Here is a 16,534-nt window from a genome sequence, read left to right as displayed (position 1 = left end):
GTTTGAAAATTCTAACAGTTTGAGCGTGCTATAGAATATTTTGATGGTTCAACAAAATTCTTTTCAGATCTGAATATTTCATTAAATTTTGATCTCAGCAAAATCTTTCTTCCATATATAATTTTTTAAACTCAGATTAAATGTAACTGTGATTTGTAACGAGCATATCAATATAGTGTAAAAGTGGATGTTGAACGAGAGCAGAAAATATCAGTGTTTCGATCGAGAGATAACATTATGATCTCGACTCGCCTGTCGCATCGACTGTAAATTAACCATCGCGGACGCGGGAAACGGAAATTACTTTCGTAATTCAGTTACCATCGGATTACAAATTATAGTTACAAATTGCATTTGTAACTATAATTTGCGAGTGAATCAGTTATGAGTTACGATCCTGCCGTAGGGGTGCATTAAGCATGTCGTCGCTCGTCGCACGAGAGCGTCGACTCGCGCGCGCATCAAGCGTGCACCACAGCCTTTATTGAACGCTTTTATCGGATGCGGCGCACGCGAATGGCAGTGCGGGATTTGAACAGAACTGTACGGGCTCGGTGTTACACGCTCGATATTACAAGTCGAATCCCTCCCGACTTTCTGAAAGCCAGGAAAGAATAACGTCGATATTCGCGTTTTTACGAGCAGGCGTTTCGCTTTATTGCCTGTGCACGAACGATAACGAGACCTTATCGTCTCACCATACACGCGCGCTCATACACGCGTGTTCACGTGCGTCTTTTTAGAGCGATTCTTTAAAGAGGCGTTTCCGCGTGGCGCCTCCCTCCTAAAAGCGTTTACATTTCTTTCTCGCTGGTTGCTTCTCATGCAAAATATCGACGTTCATATAATGACATATAACTCCACGGGGAGTTTCCTCGATAATCCTTATCCGGCGCGATGCGCTCGACAGAAACTATATCATACAGTCCCCTTTTTTTATTGCGCTCGTAAACCCGTTAAAACTCTTATTCGCCGACCGAATGCAGAAATAACGTGTCACTCCTGTTATGTACGAAGCCACGCGGAAGAGCGCGAGAATCTGCATTTTACGATGGATATTCCACGCGGAAATGGAATTGTGTAGATAAGGCATACATTAGTATTAATCATATTTATCAAGATTGGATGGGAAATAATGTACATCCGTACATACAGTTGAATTCGGTCATTGTTACTTCATTAGAATAAAAAAAGCAGTTGTAGTATTTGTGTGATAATACACTCCGGTGATCATTCGCGTCTGTAAGATAATTACATAGCCAGTAAATATATTATTATATTTAAAATCTTTGATGAATGATAATTTAATAAAAAATCGGTATATTTTCAAACCACACCTAAGATTTCATTTTCCCGTTAAACAATCCAATGCTTTCATATCAATTTTTATTAACATTTTTAATTAATAGTATGACACTTTGCTTTGTTATTTTTTTACATCAGTTTAATCGGAGTTCAATATACGGAAAGAATGATTTTGTTGAAAGTACCTAAAAATAGACATAGATACGATAATAAATTAGATCATCAAACTAATTGAACGCTTAAACTGATTGGTAAAACGTCCAAATTTTTTAAAGAATTGTCATCATGCTTGATATCGATACAATAGATGTGATTGAATGCATATCTATTCATATCGATATATTTTCAAATCATACCTACTAACATTTCTCAATATCAAATAAATCAATCTTTCGTATCAAATAAATATATCTTTATATTTAATGAATATTTAGTTGGCAGTATTCAATTAAATGTTTATTAAAATTGACTATATTTTTTTTCAATATGAGATTTGTTAAAAAATATGAAGTTCCAGCCAAAACCGGGAAAATGGAAAGATAACCGTGTACAGAAGATAAATTCCGATTGAACATGACAATATTCTTTCACAAACTATTTCTCGAACTACATTTGCGTCTAACGGACGTCGTTATGCAAACCGGATAACTCGCCGTATCGGCGTGTACGCATTCGACGCAACGCGCATAATGTTGAGTGCATACATTTATACGTAGAGACAGACCGCCCACGTGCTGCCTGACAATGCTTTAATTTGTCGTTCGTTCATGGTACACGCCCGCACTCTTGCACGTGCAGAGTACACCTACGGTCTGTTCTACCCGTTCGAATGTGTGCACGAATTCACTTGGCAAAATGGTATTTTCGAGGCAACGAGAATAATCGAGATTGCTTCCCTCTTTGCAAAATCGATTCCTTTCAACCGACAATTATTGAGCGGCTTTTATATGAAAAAATAAGAAAATGAGAAGAAAAAAGAAACTGCCGAATCGCACGGTGAGAACAAATTTGCGAAAAATGATGAGACTTTATTTACAGAGAAAAGTTATATTTAAATTAAAGAAATCGTTTCTTTTGTCGATTTTTTTCAAATTGAAATGAAAATACCTTTGAGGAAAATAAAAAAACTGACATGATTTTTAGAAATAATATTCAAAGCAAAGAAAAATTTATTTGATTTAAAAAATGACGTTCAAATCGAAGAAATTTTTCTTTAATCATAGCAGTGCATAAAGTTCTTTGATTCAAATAAATTTTTTTTAATTTCGAAAAAACTTTTTTCTGGGTGCATTCCATTGCGATTAATTTACCGTTTCCATCCCTTTCGCGCGGTCGTTTCAATTGTGTTTGCATCCATTCCGTCCGTCGGAAGTTAGTTACGAGACTTATGAGAGAGTATCTATCTGATGTGTACACCAGGAACTTCGAAACGGCAGACGCATTCGCGACAGCATGATTATCGGTATCAGGTGCATCGAGCATTATGCGCATCCACGTATAATTAGTATAGAAACTCGCGTTTGCGATGCGTTCGTGCGTGAAGTCAACGAAGGAGTGAGAGAATGAGAGAAAGAGAGGGAGGACAGGAGAGGAGAGTGATACGTGCATTGGGAAACGATTTCGGTTACACCAACCCAGAGGAATCGACGACAGACACAGCGAGGTGATGAATTATTCTCGCAGGAACGTGGAATTGATTGCTTACAATGTCGCCATACGTGACGCGATTCTGCGAATTCAACGATGTACCGAAACAATATATATCGCCTAATCCCGAAAGCAATTCCGATAACGTTGAAACGACGAAATATACAAGCGTGTACATTTCCGTGTCTGTCCGTTTTTCATCGAATATATCATTTACTCACATAATCTAATATAATTATCTATCATATAAAGACGTCTCTTAAAAATATAATTGAGAAGCCAAATCTAGCTTTTTCATCAATATTTTATTTCAGAGTTGGTGAAATTTAATTTACCGGTCCACGCGATCGAATATAAGCAAGACGTAATTGAGTTTGGAATTTCAGCGGAGTCTTTATATTCTTTATAAAAAGCTATCTCGGAATAAACAGCGCTTTAAAAAAAAAAAAAGTATGATGAGACAATATGGCTCCCGCGTTAAACTATCGTCAATGCAGATACTTCAATATTTAAGCGCTGTTATGTTCGTTGTTACAATGTTTCCAAATTCACGAAACCTTCATCTGTGTAATCCCTTCGAGGTGTCAGAATTACGATCTCCAGTAACGCGAATGAGATATCAGGCTATGAGTTGATCGATCGAGACAGAACAAATATTGAGAGTGAAAAGGGTTGCAGAGGATTGAGAAAAGCAAAGGGATAGAAAGATGGAAATGAAGAAGAACGTAAAGTACAGGAGGGTGTAATTTCCCGAGAAGCGAAGCCAACGAGGTCTCGCGTAATTGGTTCGAAGGGTCGGCCTTTATATATATAGCCGTGAAGCCGCGTCTCTTGAAACGAGAACGAGACGAGACGGGGCGAAAAGCACGTTTCGTCAAATGCGTACGGAATTTCCATGTAAATGCCGCGCGACGTAACGCTTTCACTGCTCTGCCTTACCTCGGGAACGATAATAATCCATTCTCCCCCCCCCTGTTACTCTCCCTTTCCCCCTTCCACCACTGCTAATGAATAATTCATATTCTGCTTCGGATGCTGCATTGTTGAACTGGCGAGTTAACAATGTTTCGCGCAACATTTAAACGACCCAGTAATTTCGATATTACAAGTTGACGCAACAACGTTCGATACGAGAGATAATTAAAATGTAATTGCATATATAAAATGATGGGAATGTCGCGTTATGGTTATCGCTATTTGGAAAGCTCGTGCGGAGGATGAAAGCGACGAGAACGTCTCATACATAAATTGCTCGCAAGACTAATACTTCCGTGACCGTAGAAAATTGGCGTAATGTATAAATTACCTCTAACAAGCCTTGTTCTATAAACGTAACAATCTCTAGATTATCAGTCTATTATCTATCATCGACGACGATATTTTATTATTTTTTTTTTAATATTAGTCATTGAACCATCTTTTCGTATTAAAAATATTGCTGACATTTTAAAGAAAATTGAAAATATATTTATAAATTATATACTAATGTTACGACAAAAAGAACTTCTCATGATTATCAAGGCAGATCAACGAATACAGTTCAAAAATATGTCGCTTCTGACATATGCACTGTTAAATATCAAGGGAGCACTGGTAATTCAATCCCTTGAGTTAAATAACATTTTATTATTTTTAACTTTCATGTGTGTCAAAATGTAAATCAATCCATTTCTGTGGTTAGTTTCAAAGTAAACAATGTCTATATTAATGTATGCACTTAGTAAATAAAATTTAAGTCAATTTAATACACAGTTTCATGAGTTAAATTGTTTAACTTCATATTTTAATTAACGATCTAGAGGCAGTGGCAATCTATAAAAATGGTTAAAAATAAACTAAATTAAGTATAATCTGACATTATAAATCTAATAGTGCACCACAGTTCAAATATAGGCGTAATTATAAAGGGTCAGCCATTGACAATCCCTCGCCATCTTCTCTTTTGCATCGCCCTTTTTATTTTTTCAGATGTAATTACCGTGAGACATCAACGCTCTTGGTGCGACATAGCCGCTTGAGGTTGTATTTTCAGCAATGTGTCATCCGACACGCGCTTACGCCAGTCGTTTATTTTTGCGACGTATATAGCGCTCGTGAAAATAAAAAGAGACCCGAACGAGCAGTGGGATGTCGACGAGGACCCAGGATGCAAGGAATTATATCGACGACCGCGAGAATGCCACTTTAAAGAACTGTGGGGTCTAGTTATTTTATTACCACAAGGTCCACCATCCCGTGATATCCCCAATTTGCACTCACAGGAAGAAAGATCAACTTTGAATCTTTCCGTTCGTAGGACGATTTTGAATCATTCTCTAAACTCATATAAATCAATGTTTCCTAAATTCTTAATTCTAAATTCAAAATAATCTTTTAATGTATTTTATACACTAAAAAAAAAATGTAATCGGATCCTATGTGCTCCTACTCAACTTTTGTTTATTTTTTGCTGAGGCCAAAAATTAATAATTGATAGTCATATTCAAAAGAGGGAATATTTCTGAATGTTAATAAAAAATAAGAGACATTTCCAAATATTTATATACTGCAATAAGATTAAAAAAAAAGTAGCATTCTGCGCGTACTGGGTACATATGTATCTAATATAAGTATATATTTCCCCTTTTTTGTAAAAAAAAGATGTTAAAAAAATAGAAAATAAAATGATCTAATGTTATTTTTATAAGATTATAAGTTCATTATTGACATGTTTATTGAGAAGTAAAAATGCACAAAACTATTTTCCAAATAATAGACTTATATACTTATTTATTTATCTATTTATCTACTTATTTCTATGATGTTTAATAGGTGAATTAGAATGATCTGAAATAACAAAAGTACCTAAAAAATGTTACAATCGATATAGATACACTCGTTATTGCTTAATTGGCTATATTGTTTCTATGTTACGAAGAATGTTTTCTCTTCGATTATAAATAAAACCTTATTACAAAAATACAAACTAAACTAGAGTGTTGTAAATACGAGATTATAATAAAATGAACTAAGAAATTAAAAACTATCCGTAGTAGTTATAGAAAGCAATTATTTGCTTACATTACATCGTGACATTTTGCATTTTCCTTTATTAATAGAATAAACAAAGTGATGCAATCAAGTCGGATAGCTTGCAAAACATATTAGTATTATCTGTTGAATCCACAGTGTAATTACAACGAATAAGACATCTAAACGACCATATTGGGTACAGTTACCTTACTAAATTTTAATAAATATTTGTTCAATAGTACTAATTAAATATTTACTAAAAATAAATATATATTTATTTCGTACAAGAAAAACATTAATTTAATTTAACTCATTTTTTTATTGAGTAAATATTTATTTACCGCGAGTAAATGTTTAGTTAATACCATTGAAAAAAATATATTTTAAGATTCAATAATTTTTTTTTAGCGTATAATAATTAAAACCATATAATTAATGTTATTGATTATTATGTAAACACTAAAATAAATTGTTTCAGTAATATTTAATAAAGAGATAAATATGTCTCTAATAAAAATCAATATAAAAGTAAAAAGTAAATATGTTGAGAATTTATATTTTACAAATGATACACAAAAGAATTACAAATACTGAATTGAAAAATCGGATAACTCAATACTAAAGTTGAGTACATAGATTCGTACAATGATTTATGCAATCAAATAACCAAAAATATAATCGATAAATAATCCAAATAAAGCATAAAATAATCGCAATAAACGTCAGCAAATAAAAATAGATAAATTCAGCATTCGTTATCAGCGAAATATATCAGCTAAATCAGTATTTAAGATTTTGCTAAATCATGACTTCTGTTAAATAATCGAGAATTCGCTAACGAGTTTGACTCGAAGTTATTTGAAGAATTTGACGTTGATTTTCTTGAATTCAGACTATAAAAAGATAACTAGGAAGAGATCAGAGATTCCAGGAATATTCACAGTGAGACGATGGAGATAATTTTATTTGGTTTCGTATAAAGTCAGAAACCGCTGTGTTATTCCAAAATCGCAAAAAACTCGCCGCGATAATCGTGTAAAAAGACAGACGAAACTTTTGAATTATTCAGAAGCCATCTCGAATTGGATATTTTCCTGATGCTCCAAACTTCATCGACGACAATCTGTTATCCTTCAATTTAGACTAAAAACGTGGCACTAACCGAAAATCCGATAGCAACGTTCTGGCACAATCGATTTTACGTAGATTCTCTAAATTGGAATTTAATTCGTCCACGTTGTTAAATCAACTGATGCTATAATCACTATTAGTTTATTACGTGATGCACGTAACTATCGTATGAGCATTCATGTTGTATTCATTATCGCTTAAATTTAATATCGATTAACATCGATATTTTGCAATATAAAGTTGCCAATCAGTGCATTAATAAATATCCGTTGTGATGAAAATGTGTTGAGTATATACTAGAATTATTATATCTGATATTTTTCAAATGTCGACAAATTAGAGACAAAATGTCGAAAATATTTAATATCAAATGCAAATAATATTAAACAGTGAGTTATCAATATTAAAAACGTTAGCAATATTATACACATTCTATTTTCGGTCGCATTAATATTCGATGTTGTTAAAGTATCTATATAAATAAATCTGTTTTCTGAATTGTATACACTTTTACTTTAAGTTTAAAACAGATTAACAAAAAAGTTTATATGACAAAATTTTGTGTTTCAAATTATTACAATATATTTAAAAATATCAAACTCTAGAGCGTTAGTTACATCTTATTAAATATTAGAAGAACTACACCAAAAGATTTTCATTGATTAATGAACTAAAGATCGTTCTCTATTGGCTGCCTAGAAGAATTTGTTCGTGAACATGTGCGGCTATCATTGAAGCGTCTTAAAGATAAACAAAAATGTCAAGCCTAAAGATGTATTATTATTTGAATATCATTATTATTTTTGTATTTAAATAAGATATAATTAACAGTCCAAAATTTGTTTTTTTTTTGTAAATATACTATTACTAATGATTTGATAAACACAAATTTTTTCGTTATCCTGTAGGTATATGTTTAATATTTGACAAAAACAAGAAAGTTCTAGTACAAGAATAAAAACATAAATCTATTATATCTAATTGGCACATCTTAATGGAAAAAAAAATGCCGCAAGTACTCAATATCAAAGGTGGAAAAAAATTGTAACCAATCGAACTTAAGACAAGCTTTCGGTGAGTACAAATCAGGAAGAACAGAACGAAGAAACAACCGCGCCTAATGAGAACTCGAGTAACCTAGAGAACGAGAGAAAGGAAGATAAATAGACGAGAGGTAGGCCACGGAGGGACGTAAAGAAATGGAGCTAAGAAATGGCCTCTTGAGGATTAGAATGAATTCATCGCGGACGAAGACCGCGATTCTCGGCTTGGATTATGCCCCTTTCACACGATCCATTTGAAAAAGTCTTTTATTAATTTTTACAAACAAATAGATAAAATAACATTTCGTTTTGTACTGTTGTGAAGAATTATATTCTAAATTAATATTAATTTAAACAGATCCGGATTTACACAATGCTTTTATCGATAAGTGCGTGTTTTAATTTCTGAAATTCTAATAATATGTGTAACGTGAACTATATATGCGCTAAATGTACACTAACATTGTTATAAACGTATTCTAAATATAGGCTATGAATTATTTGGATATTTCAATCTTTTCTTTTATACGTATATCTGGCACTTTTGTATAATTATATAAAATTGTCTATACATAGTATGTTATAAAAGATTAAAGAATGCATTTCAATTTTATAAACATAGATTATTACGCAACTATTTCAAGTATTTCACATAAAATTCTATCGCGTATTTTAGAGCGTAACATAGACTTTAAACCAGTGGGAGGTTACCGTCCTCTTCCATCGGAATCACCACGATCCTTTTCTTCCTCCTGAGTCAGCCTTTCTCCCATTCTCACTCCCTCACGTCTCGCACTATTCCAATGCGATTCCTCTTTTTCTTCTTCTTCTTCTCCTTCTTTCTCACCCCTTAAATTGCTCCACGGCGGTTCAGACGGTGCCGGCAACGTGTCTTTTGTCCGTGGACCGGTTTCTGCCGGTTCCTCGAACCATTTATTTCCCTCGTCCCTCGGCTATATATGACTATATACTCCTTCTCACTTCGCTTCTCCTCTCGCGTCCTCTCCCGTAACTCGTTCTCCCAATACGTTCCTTCGTCTTCTCATGTCGTTCCTTTTCTCACTGCATCTTCCTTTGCCTACTACCTCGTCCTACCACCCTCGATTGTATTACACCCTTTTTTCGGTCAGAGTATCGTATCACTGGCCGGTTCTTGCACCCGAAATAACGCCCCGATTCCTGGCAGCTTCCCGAGTCCATGAATGAACGCGGTCGAATCGCTTAGAGGCATGGAGGAGACGAGGAGTCACCGAGCCCGGCTTGTCTGACCTTCGCATGGGTCGATTCGGTGCGCATCTATCGACGACGACCCCCCGTTTGACCTCGCTTCATCGACCACGCCGAAGACCTGGACACTGGGTCGACAGAACTATGCGATAGCTCACGACTACATAGGCTCTTCCGCCTTGGCGTCGCGTCGATGTACAAGACATGGAGAGGGAGAGTTATAGTTATTGGCCTCGATAACTGCCGGTTTATTGGCGATGCTATTTCTTATATGTGTATCCCGAGCGAGACACTTCACCAACCTTTGTGCGATGTCACGCATATTCCTAGATTAATGTTCTCGAGAAATTAAACACAAATAATGTTTCTCTACACTGAGAAAAAAAAAGTCGAAATATTTGCAATCAAATGTCATATGTGACGTTTTCCTTGATATTTATTGGTTAATAAAAAAAAATTTACTGTGATGACAAAATATATATTTCTGTGAAATATATCTCATTAACGGTAAAAAAATAAAATGGATGATTTATTTGTTAGGAATAAAATTTTATTTCGCCGTATTCAAATGAGGATTTATTTCAGTGAAATAAATTTCATATCACATAAATAAATTTTTAAGTATTTTTCTCAGTGTGTTATGTTGAATATATAAAACGTGTAATTTATTCAGATCGACTAAATATATTTCAAAAATTCCTTCATAAATTTGAAGATTATATTTCTATAATGGTAATCATTATGAGTTATATAATTTTTTAATATTTGAATTTAAATGATTTTTCATGCATCATGCATCATCATGATAATGCACAATAAAGCTTAGGAATTTACTGTTAAATTACGCTGCAAAAATTTTCAATCGCTCGTGACATGAAAATTATTGACATCCTAACGAAAGAGAAATGTTTGCATATTAATTAAAAACAATATCTACGCGCCATTACAGATTTTTTTTAATTAATGCAGATTATTCTTTGATATAGAAATCTAAATATATAACTTGAAAAATGAAAAATCTATGACAGAATTTCAGGTATGACACGTCTCATTCTGTTTTGTATTGGAAATAGTAATGGTATTATTTTCCTTAGCAACAATCAGTTTTTACGCACTACCTGCGCCCTAACTCGCGATGTTTACGAGCGCTTGTCGATGTACAACACGACGCGAGTGCGATATCACGGTGCTTTTATCGTGCTTTTATTATGATACCCGAGACGCCAGGGATCGCGTTGTTAAATCAGAACCCTTTCGTTCGTCTTGTTACGCGCGCGCGAGGACGAGATTGCTCGATCGATTGGTGAAACGATCCCCCCGACAAACACAGGTAAGAATGGCACGTCGAATAAGACCGTGGTAACGGCTATCAGAAACCGAGCGCCGGATAAGCTTTTACTATCCGATAACGCTTAACGGCCATCGGTTGCGATTGTGCTGACCTGACCCGAGTATCGGTCGACCGACCGATTGCGTTCATCGACTTAAAAAGATTTATCGGCGCATGGCGCCCGCTTCGAGTTCATCTCTCGATGAAGTCGGAGAAACTACGATGCTCTGCTACGAAAGTTCACTACCTTTGGAACACGATTAAAACAGTATTCATCAGCGCGCAAATACCGCACCACTTCCACCCCAGAGAGAAATTAGCGGGGCAGACATTCCGCGAACCGACTAATGAATTTCGGGCAACCGAGCTATTCCCGCACTTCCTACGAGAGAGAGTTTCTCTCCATTTGCGTTCTCATTAAATCTCAATTTCAAATAGCACGTCACTCGCGATTATCCCCAGTCGTTTCGAGAGAAGTTCCTCGCTTTCGGAATTGACTATCATTTACGAAAAAATCCGAGAAACTTAAGTTTCTGAAAAGTTCTTTACCTCGAAATCAATAATAAATTTAATTACTTTAAATATCGTAATATAAAATTCTTGGATACAATTCCTTCAAACACAATAATGTTAAAACTTATAATAACATTAATAAATGTTTATATGTTGTATTTTAAATAAATATTTGATAAAACGTGGTTCTTTGATTTTTAGCGAATGACAGTCAATAATAGCGCGATATTTTATGTCACATATTTTGTAGATATTCACTGATTAATACCAAACTCATTAATTAATACCAAAACCCTTTCTCGTGATAAAATAATTTTTTTAAATATAAATTGAGAATAACCCGTAATTGTGCATGTATCGATGTTTCAAGAGAAAAGTTAAATCTCGAAAGTCACTTACCTTTTTCGAGCTGCTGCGATATCGGGCTTTGTACCCTCGGAGTTGTCTGTAACTGCGCTGCGTTTCCTGGTCGCCTTCGAGGCCTTCTTCCGGGTCGTGGCTAAATAATCAATAAAAGAGACAAATTATTTTTTAAATAATTAAATAAAGAGAATTAATATGATGTAAGAATTAATATAAATATAACAATTTTTATATATATAACAATTACACTGAGACATAACTTTTGTAACTATAATTACTTGCTACTACAATTCATGATCAACAATCATTTTCGGTTGTCAATATATATATATATATATCTGTTTTTAAAAATATATTGGATATATATTTTTACTAACATCATAGTAGCAATAATCACAATAATATGCAAATATAGTTACAGATACCAAACATTTTTTTCTCAGTGTGCAAACGTAACTTTTTATTGATCATTCAAACATATAGAAATATTTTTACAAATTTTTAATAATATTTGACAAGAAAATAAATTTTGAATAAAAGTAGAGAGATTGTGCGTTTATAATCGCGACAGTAACTGGCGCGTAGTTTATATAACTGAAAGATACAATTTAAAATTTACATAGAAATATTATTAAGCACTTAATCTAGTCTCGATCGTGTTTGGTACTTTCTTTCTTGTTTGATTTAAAAGTAGATTGATCTACTTAAATAAACGTTAGTATTATTCTGATTTTTAACGAAGACAAATCACAGACATAGATTGAGCATCGAATAGCTGATACATCGCGTGCAACGAAAATGTTTCTATGGTTTCTTTCAGAATCAGCTGACTGTGGGTTAAAATAAACGATTGTACCGATTTATTATAGCTCGACCGATCACGCAGATTACAGACACGCCACGGACATTGCGGCTCAACTATAATTATACACTGCGGCAGAATCGATTTTCGACGATTACAGAACTCGTCAAAATAATAATAACCTTATAATAATATATAAAGCAGTAATGAACAAGTAAAAAATAATGTAATAAAGACTTAAGAAAAATCGCTAAAGTGTCTTCCCTTGTTTTCAGGAAACGCTTGTAACAAATATCTGTTTATTTAAAGTGGAAATAATGTCGGAATTAAGAATGTCGTGCTGCACCACTATGCAGTGGAAACGCAAGAAATAATCGTTTTAAACATCTTAAACGTATAACACAGATAAAAGACATTTGCTACATCTTTCAGAACAATCGATAGCACGTGTGACATTCGTGCAACTTTTGCAATGGGTAAAGTCGCGCAACCAACCGCAAGACTTTATAGACTCTCAATGGCTCGGGGTCTCTATCTCCTTCCCACATCATTTTCGTCGTCGTCGTTGTATTTCATTACTCTTCATCCTTGCTGCGCAATGTGTGGTACGTATGTACATATATACCCGCAGTCAGATAATCGTAACAGTACGAGTTCTTCGTCGTCGCTCGTAAAGTCACTAGCACCCGAAGAACAGCGCGGAAGGAACGAAGCGGACCAGGACAAGACGGGTTACCGTCTTTGTTTAACTGCCGCGTTTATTGCCGCGGTGATAAACGGACGCGAGCGCGCTTCAAGATAAACGTGAGCGAGCAAATGTCTCGCGTATACACGCAGAAACGACGACCAAATTTTAACGACACATTCTACGAGTTTGGAGTCTAATGTTCCTTAGCAAGACCCTCAAGAGGCATTGTAATTAAATGCGAAATTACAAACTAACACTTTGAAAGACTAAACTCTAAACAAACAGCAGCGTTTTCATGCTATCTTGAGAAGAGGTATTTTATTCTCAATCGCTCGGAATTCATTGGTTCTTTTTCAAAATTTTATTCGAGCTTGTTGTTAAAACTATATAAGATAGAAAGGAGAAAAGTCCTATTACAGCCCTACATTAGTTAAACCATGAAATAATGTACCGTAACATAATACTGCAGTGCACAGCAATGAAAAGAAAGGGAACGAAAATAAGTGCAGACTAAATTACCGGAATCCGTCGTGTCAGGGTATTTCAGGCATCTCTTAATAAAATCCTAGACTTCCGCAAAAATGAAGTTAGGTCTTGAGAGCGCTTCGCTAAATTATTGAAATTTTTTACATCAAGTTTCCTCTCCGGGATATGACGCCGTTTGGCATATTGTAATCTTCCTCAGCATACCAAACACGATCACCTCGCATGATTACACGTTTTCCGTAGGTCGTAACGCGATAGAAACAAACGCAAATATGAAAGTAATTTCAGAGAATTAATATTCTTTTTTACGTTATATAAATATCAATCCAATATTTTATCAAATGTATATTAATTCTATACTTCTAATTTTATTTTTCATTTATAACTTCATAAATAACTTTCATTTACAGTAATAAAATTAACGTCTTTATCTAGTTTTTATCTCAATATGTGATATATCTCCTTCTTTATCAACATTAATAATAAAATATACTTTAATTTTCGTTACAAATTAATATTATATGTATAACGCTACTTCAATTATATAAATATTAGTCACAATCGTTACAATAAGATCGCCAATGATGTTAATTCTGGCGCAGAAATGCCGGCAGCAAGTACTAATAATAAAAACTCCGACATTTAGATCTAATCTTCTGAAGTATTACGTCACCATATGAAAGCGCGACAAGATTTCCAAAGACCATGACCAGAGAATCAAGAGAAATTTCTCGAATTAATATTACAGAAAAATTCATTCGGCATTCCTCGCTGTGCACAGGTCACCCTTTGTTGGCTGCATGCACTTTCGCATTTCTGTACGAGAAAAGAGAGCGAGGAGGTTCTATGAGACGAGACGCCGCGTGCGCGTTCGTGCGAAAGAATCCACCCTCTCGTATATTCCGCCTCTCTTCTCCTCCCCCTCCCCCCCCGCCCTCTCTCTTTCTCTCCCTTGTGTGTGTTTTATTGCAAATTGAGGTTAAAGTCTCTGGCACAGAGCCAGGCATTTCACCTAGGCCGTTGCATTCCGGCAGATACACATGAGCGTTATGTGCTTGCTTATGTGTCTCGCGCGCGCACGAGAGCATCTCGATCACGTATATGCGAAGAGAAGAGCTCTTACGTGCTGCCTGCAGACTCTGAAGTACGATTCACATATACATATATGATACGTGCCTGAATAGAGAAAGTCTCTCGAATTCGAAGTATTTTTTTTTCTTGATCAGAATGCCGAGATGCTACTTGTCTTCGAATTGCAAGCGATTGAAAATAAAAATGGACTCTCCGTCCATCAAACTCGCGATGAAACAACGTGACCAAGTTTCATGAAATGAAAAAATAGTGAAATTTAACTATTTATATAGATTCAGAACGTACAATTTCAGAGAATTAAATAAAAAAAGAATTTAATTAAATACTAGAACATTGCAATAAAAATTTTGTCAAAATTTTTCTAAAAATTCCTCCGATAAAAAATTATAAATAATCTAGAAACAGAATTATTGATAATTTTGTGAAATATTTAGAAAAAGAAGTAGAAAAAATATAATATTATGCATTTTATGTCAGATCCATGTTATCTTTTTACGATATAAAAGCAAAGCAAATGTAACCACGCTTTTGAACAAGATTTCAATATAGGCATCAATAAAGTGCGTATCCGTGAGGTAAAAATAATTCAGTATATTAGATCGTCACATCAGTGGGTTTTATTTTTACACTCGCAAGTCTCGCATACGAGATATAAATAGTAGAAAAAAATGAAAGAAAAAGAAATGGTTGCGCGACAACGACGAATGATATTCCATAATATCATTAACGTACGTCGAGATAATAGCATCTTCGTTGCCGACGGATATAGGTAGACACATTACGTGCGGACAGCATCTTTTTCCGGCATATGCTAATCTAATTAATGATTGCACGGAAACCAGCTTGTGGTGTGTAAGCGACATATGTGTGTGTGCGAATGCAAGCAGCGGCGTATTTATTACGATTCAGAGTCCTCGAGATTTGCTCTTTATCTCTGCTTTTTTTCTCTTTTTTATTGTCCACGAAACTTTTAAAATATCAATTTTCGATAATTATATTTTGCATATTTAATTTAAAAAAATATGCACGTTATTATATATGATTTAATATTAATTGCTACAATAATTCAAGTTTTTCATGCACAAATTCATTTTTTATCAATGCCCTAAAGCAAACTGAGCAAAATAAGTGTAAATATTTGTAACATTCTACCTTTACGGTACAATGGTAATTTAAATTGAATATTACGATGAGCAAACAATTCTCTCTTCTCTCTCTTCTCTCTCTCTCTCTCTCTCTCTCTCTCTCTCTCTCTCTCTCCTATACATATATTTATTCTCTCATCACATATTATATTTGAAAAATTTATATTCTTTTTTATTATAATTTAATGTAATATAGAAATTAGTTTCACAACAGTAATAATAAAAAAACTTGTATATTTTACTAAATTAAAACATGAACATTACAAACACTAACCAGAAGACATACACATAAAGACACACAGAGGAATATCATTGCTAAAAAAAATTATTTGTTTTTTTAAATAATAATTATTTTTAACAAGAATCTTTTCTTGATGATAATTTTAAACTTACTACAAATTAAGGAAAATACCTTTGTACTTATTACAAGTTAAAAAAAAATTCATTATTATTTATATTCTAAAGAAGAATTTTTTTAAGAATAAAATTTATCAAAAAACTTTATTTAACAAACAACTTAAATAACAAATAAAATTGATTTCAATTTAATAATCTTGAATTGAACACTAAACTTAAGATTCAGAATATAAATTTGGAATATAAATTTGTTTGTGATAAACTTACAAGATTTGCGCATATATGAACTTTTGAAAATTACTTGAAACAAGTAATTATTATTTGTGTACAGTATATATTTTTCTATATATACAAAAACATATATATGCAAAAACATATAAATAACAAAATGTC

The 16,534-nt window shown here is 33.9% G+C and overlaps 1 protein-coding gene across 5 annotated transcripts in view; it reads right to left on the bottom strand.

Annotated features, from left to right (window-relative positions):
• LOC108690055 (serine/arginine repetitive matrix protein 2) overlaps window positions 1-16,534 on the bottom strand; it is a 322,951-nt gene that overhangs the window by 203,477 nt on the left and 102,940 nt on the right. For all 5 annotated transcript variants that reach the window (XM_018197125.1, XM_018197126.1, XM_018197128.1 and 2 more), the window contains exon 7: window positions 11,608-11,707. In XM_018197125.1, the coding sequence (XP_018052614.1) occupies window positions 11,608-11,707 (100 nt within the window). The remainder of the gene's footprint in view (window positions 1-11,607; window positions 11,708-16,534) is intronic.

The sequence above is a fragment of the Atta colombica genome, unplaced genomic scaffold, assembly GCF_001594045.1.
Source record: "Atta colombica isolate Treedump-2 unplaced genomic scaffold, Acol1.0 scaffold293, whole genome shotgun sequence".
NCBI lineage: Eukaryota > Metazoa > Arthropoda > Insecta > Hymenoptera > Formicidae > Atta > Atta colombica.
The sequence above is the reverse complement of the archived record's forward strand: the minus strand, read 5'-3'. Positions and strand labels throughout refer to the sequence as shown.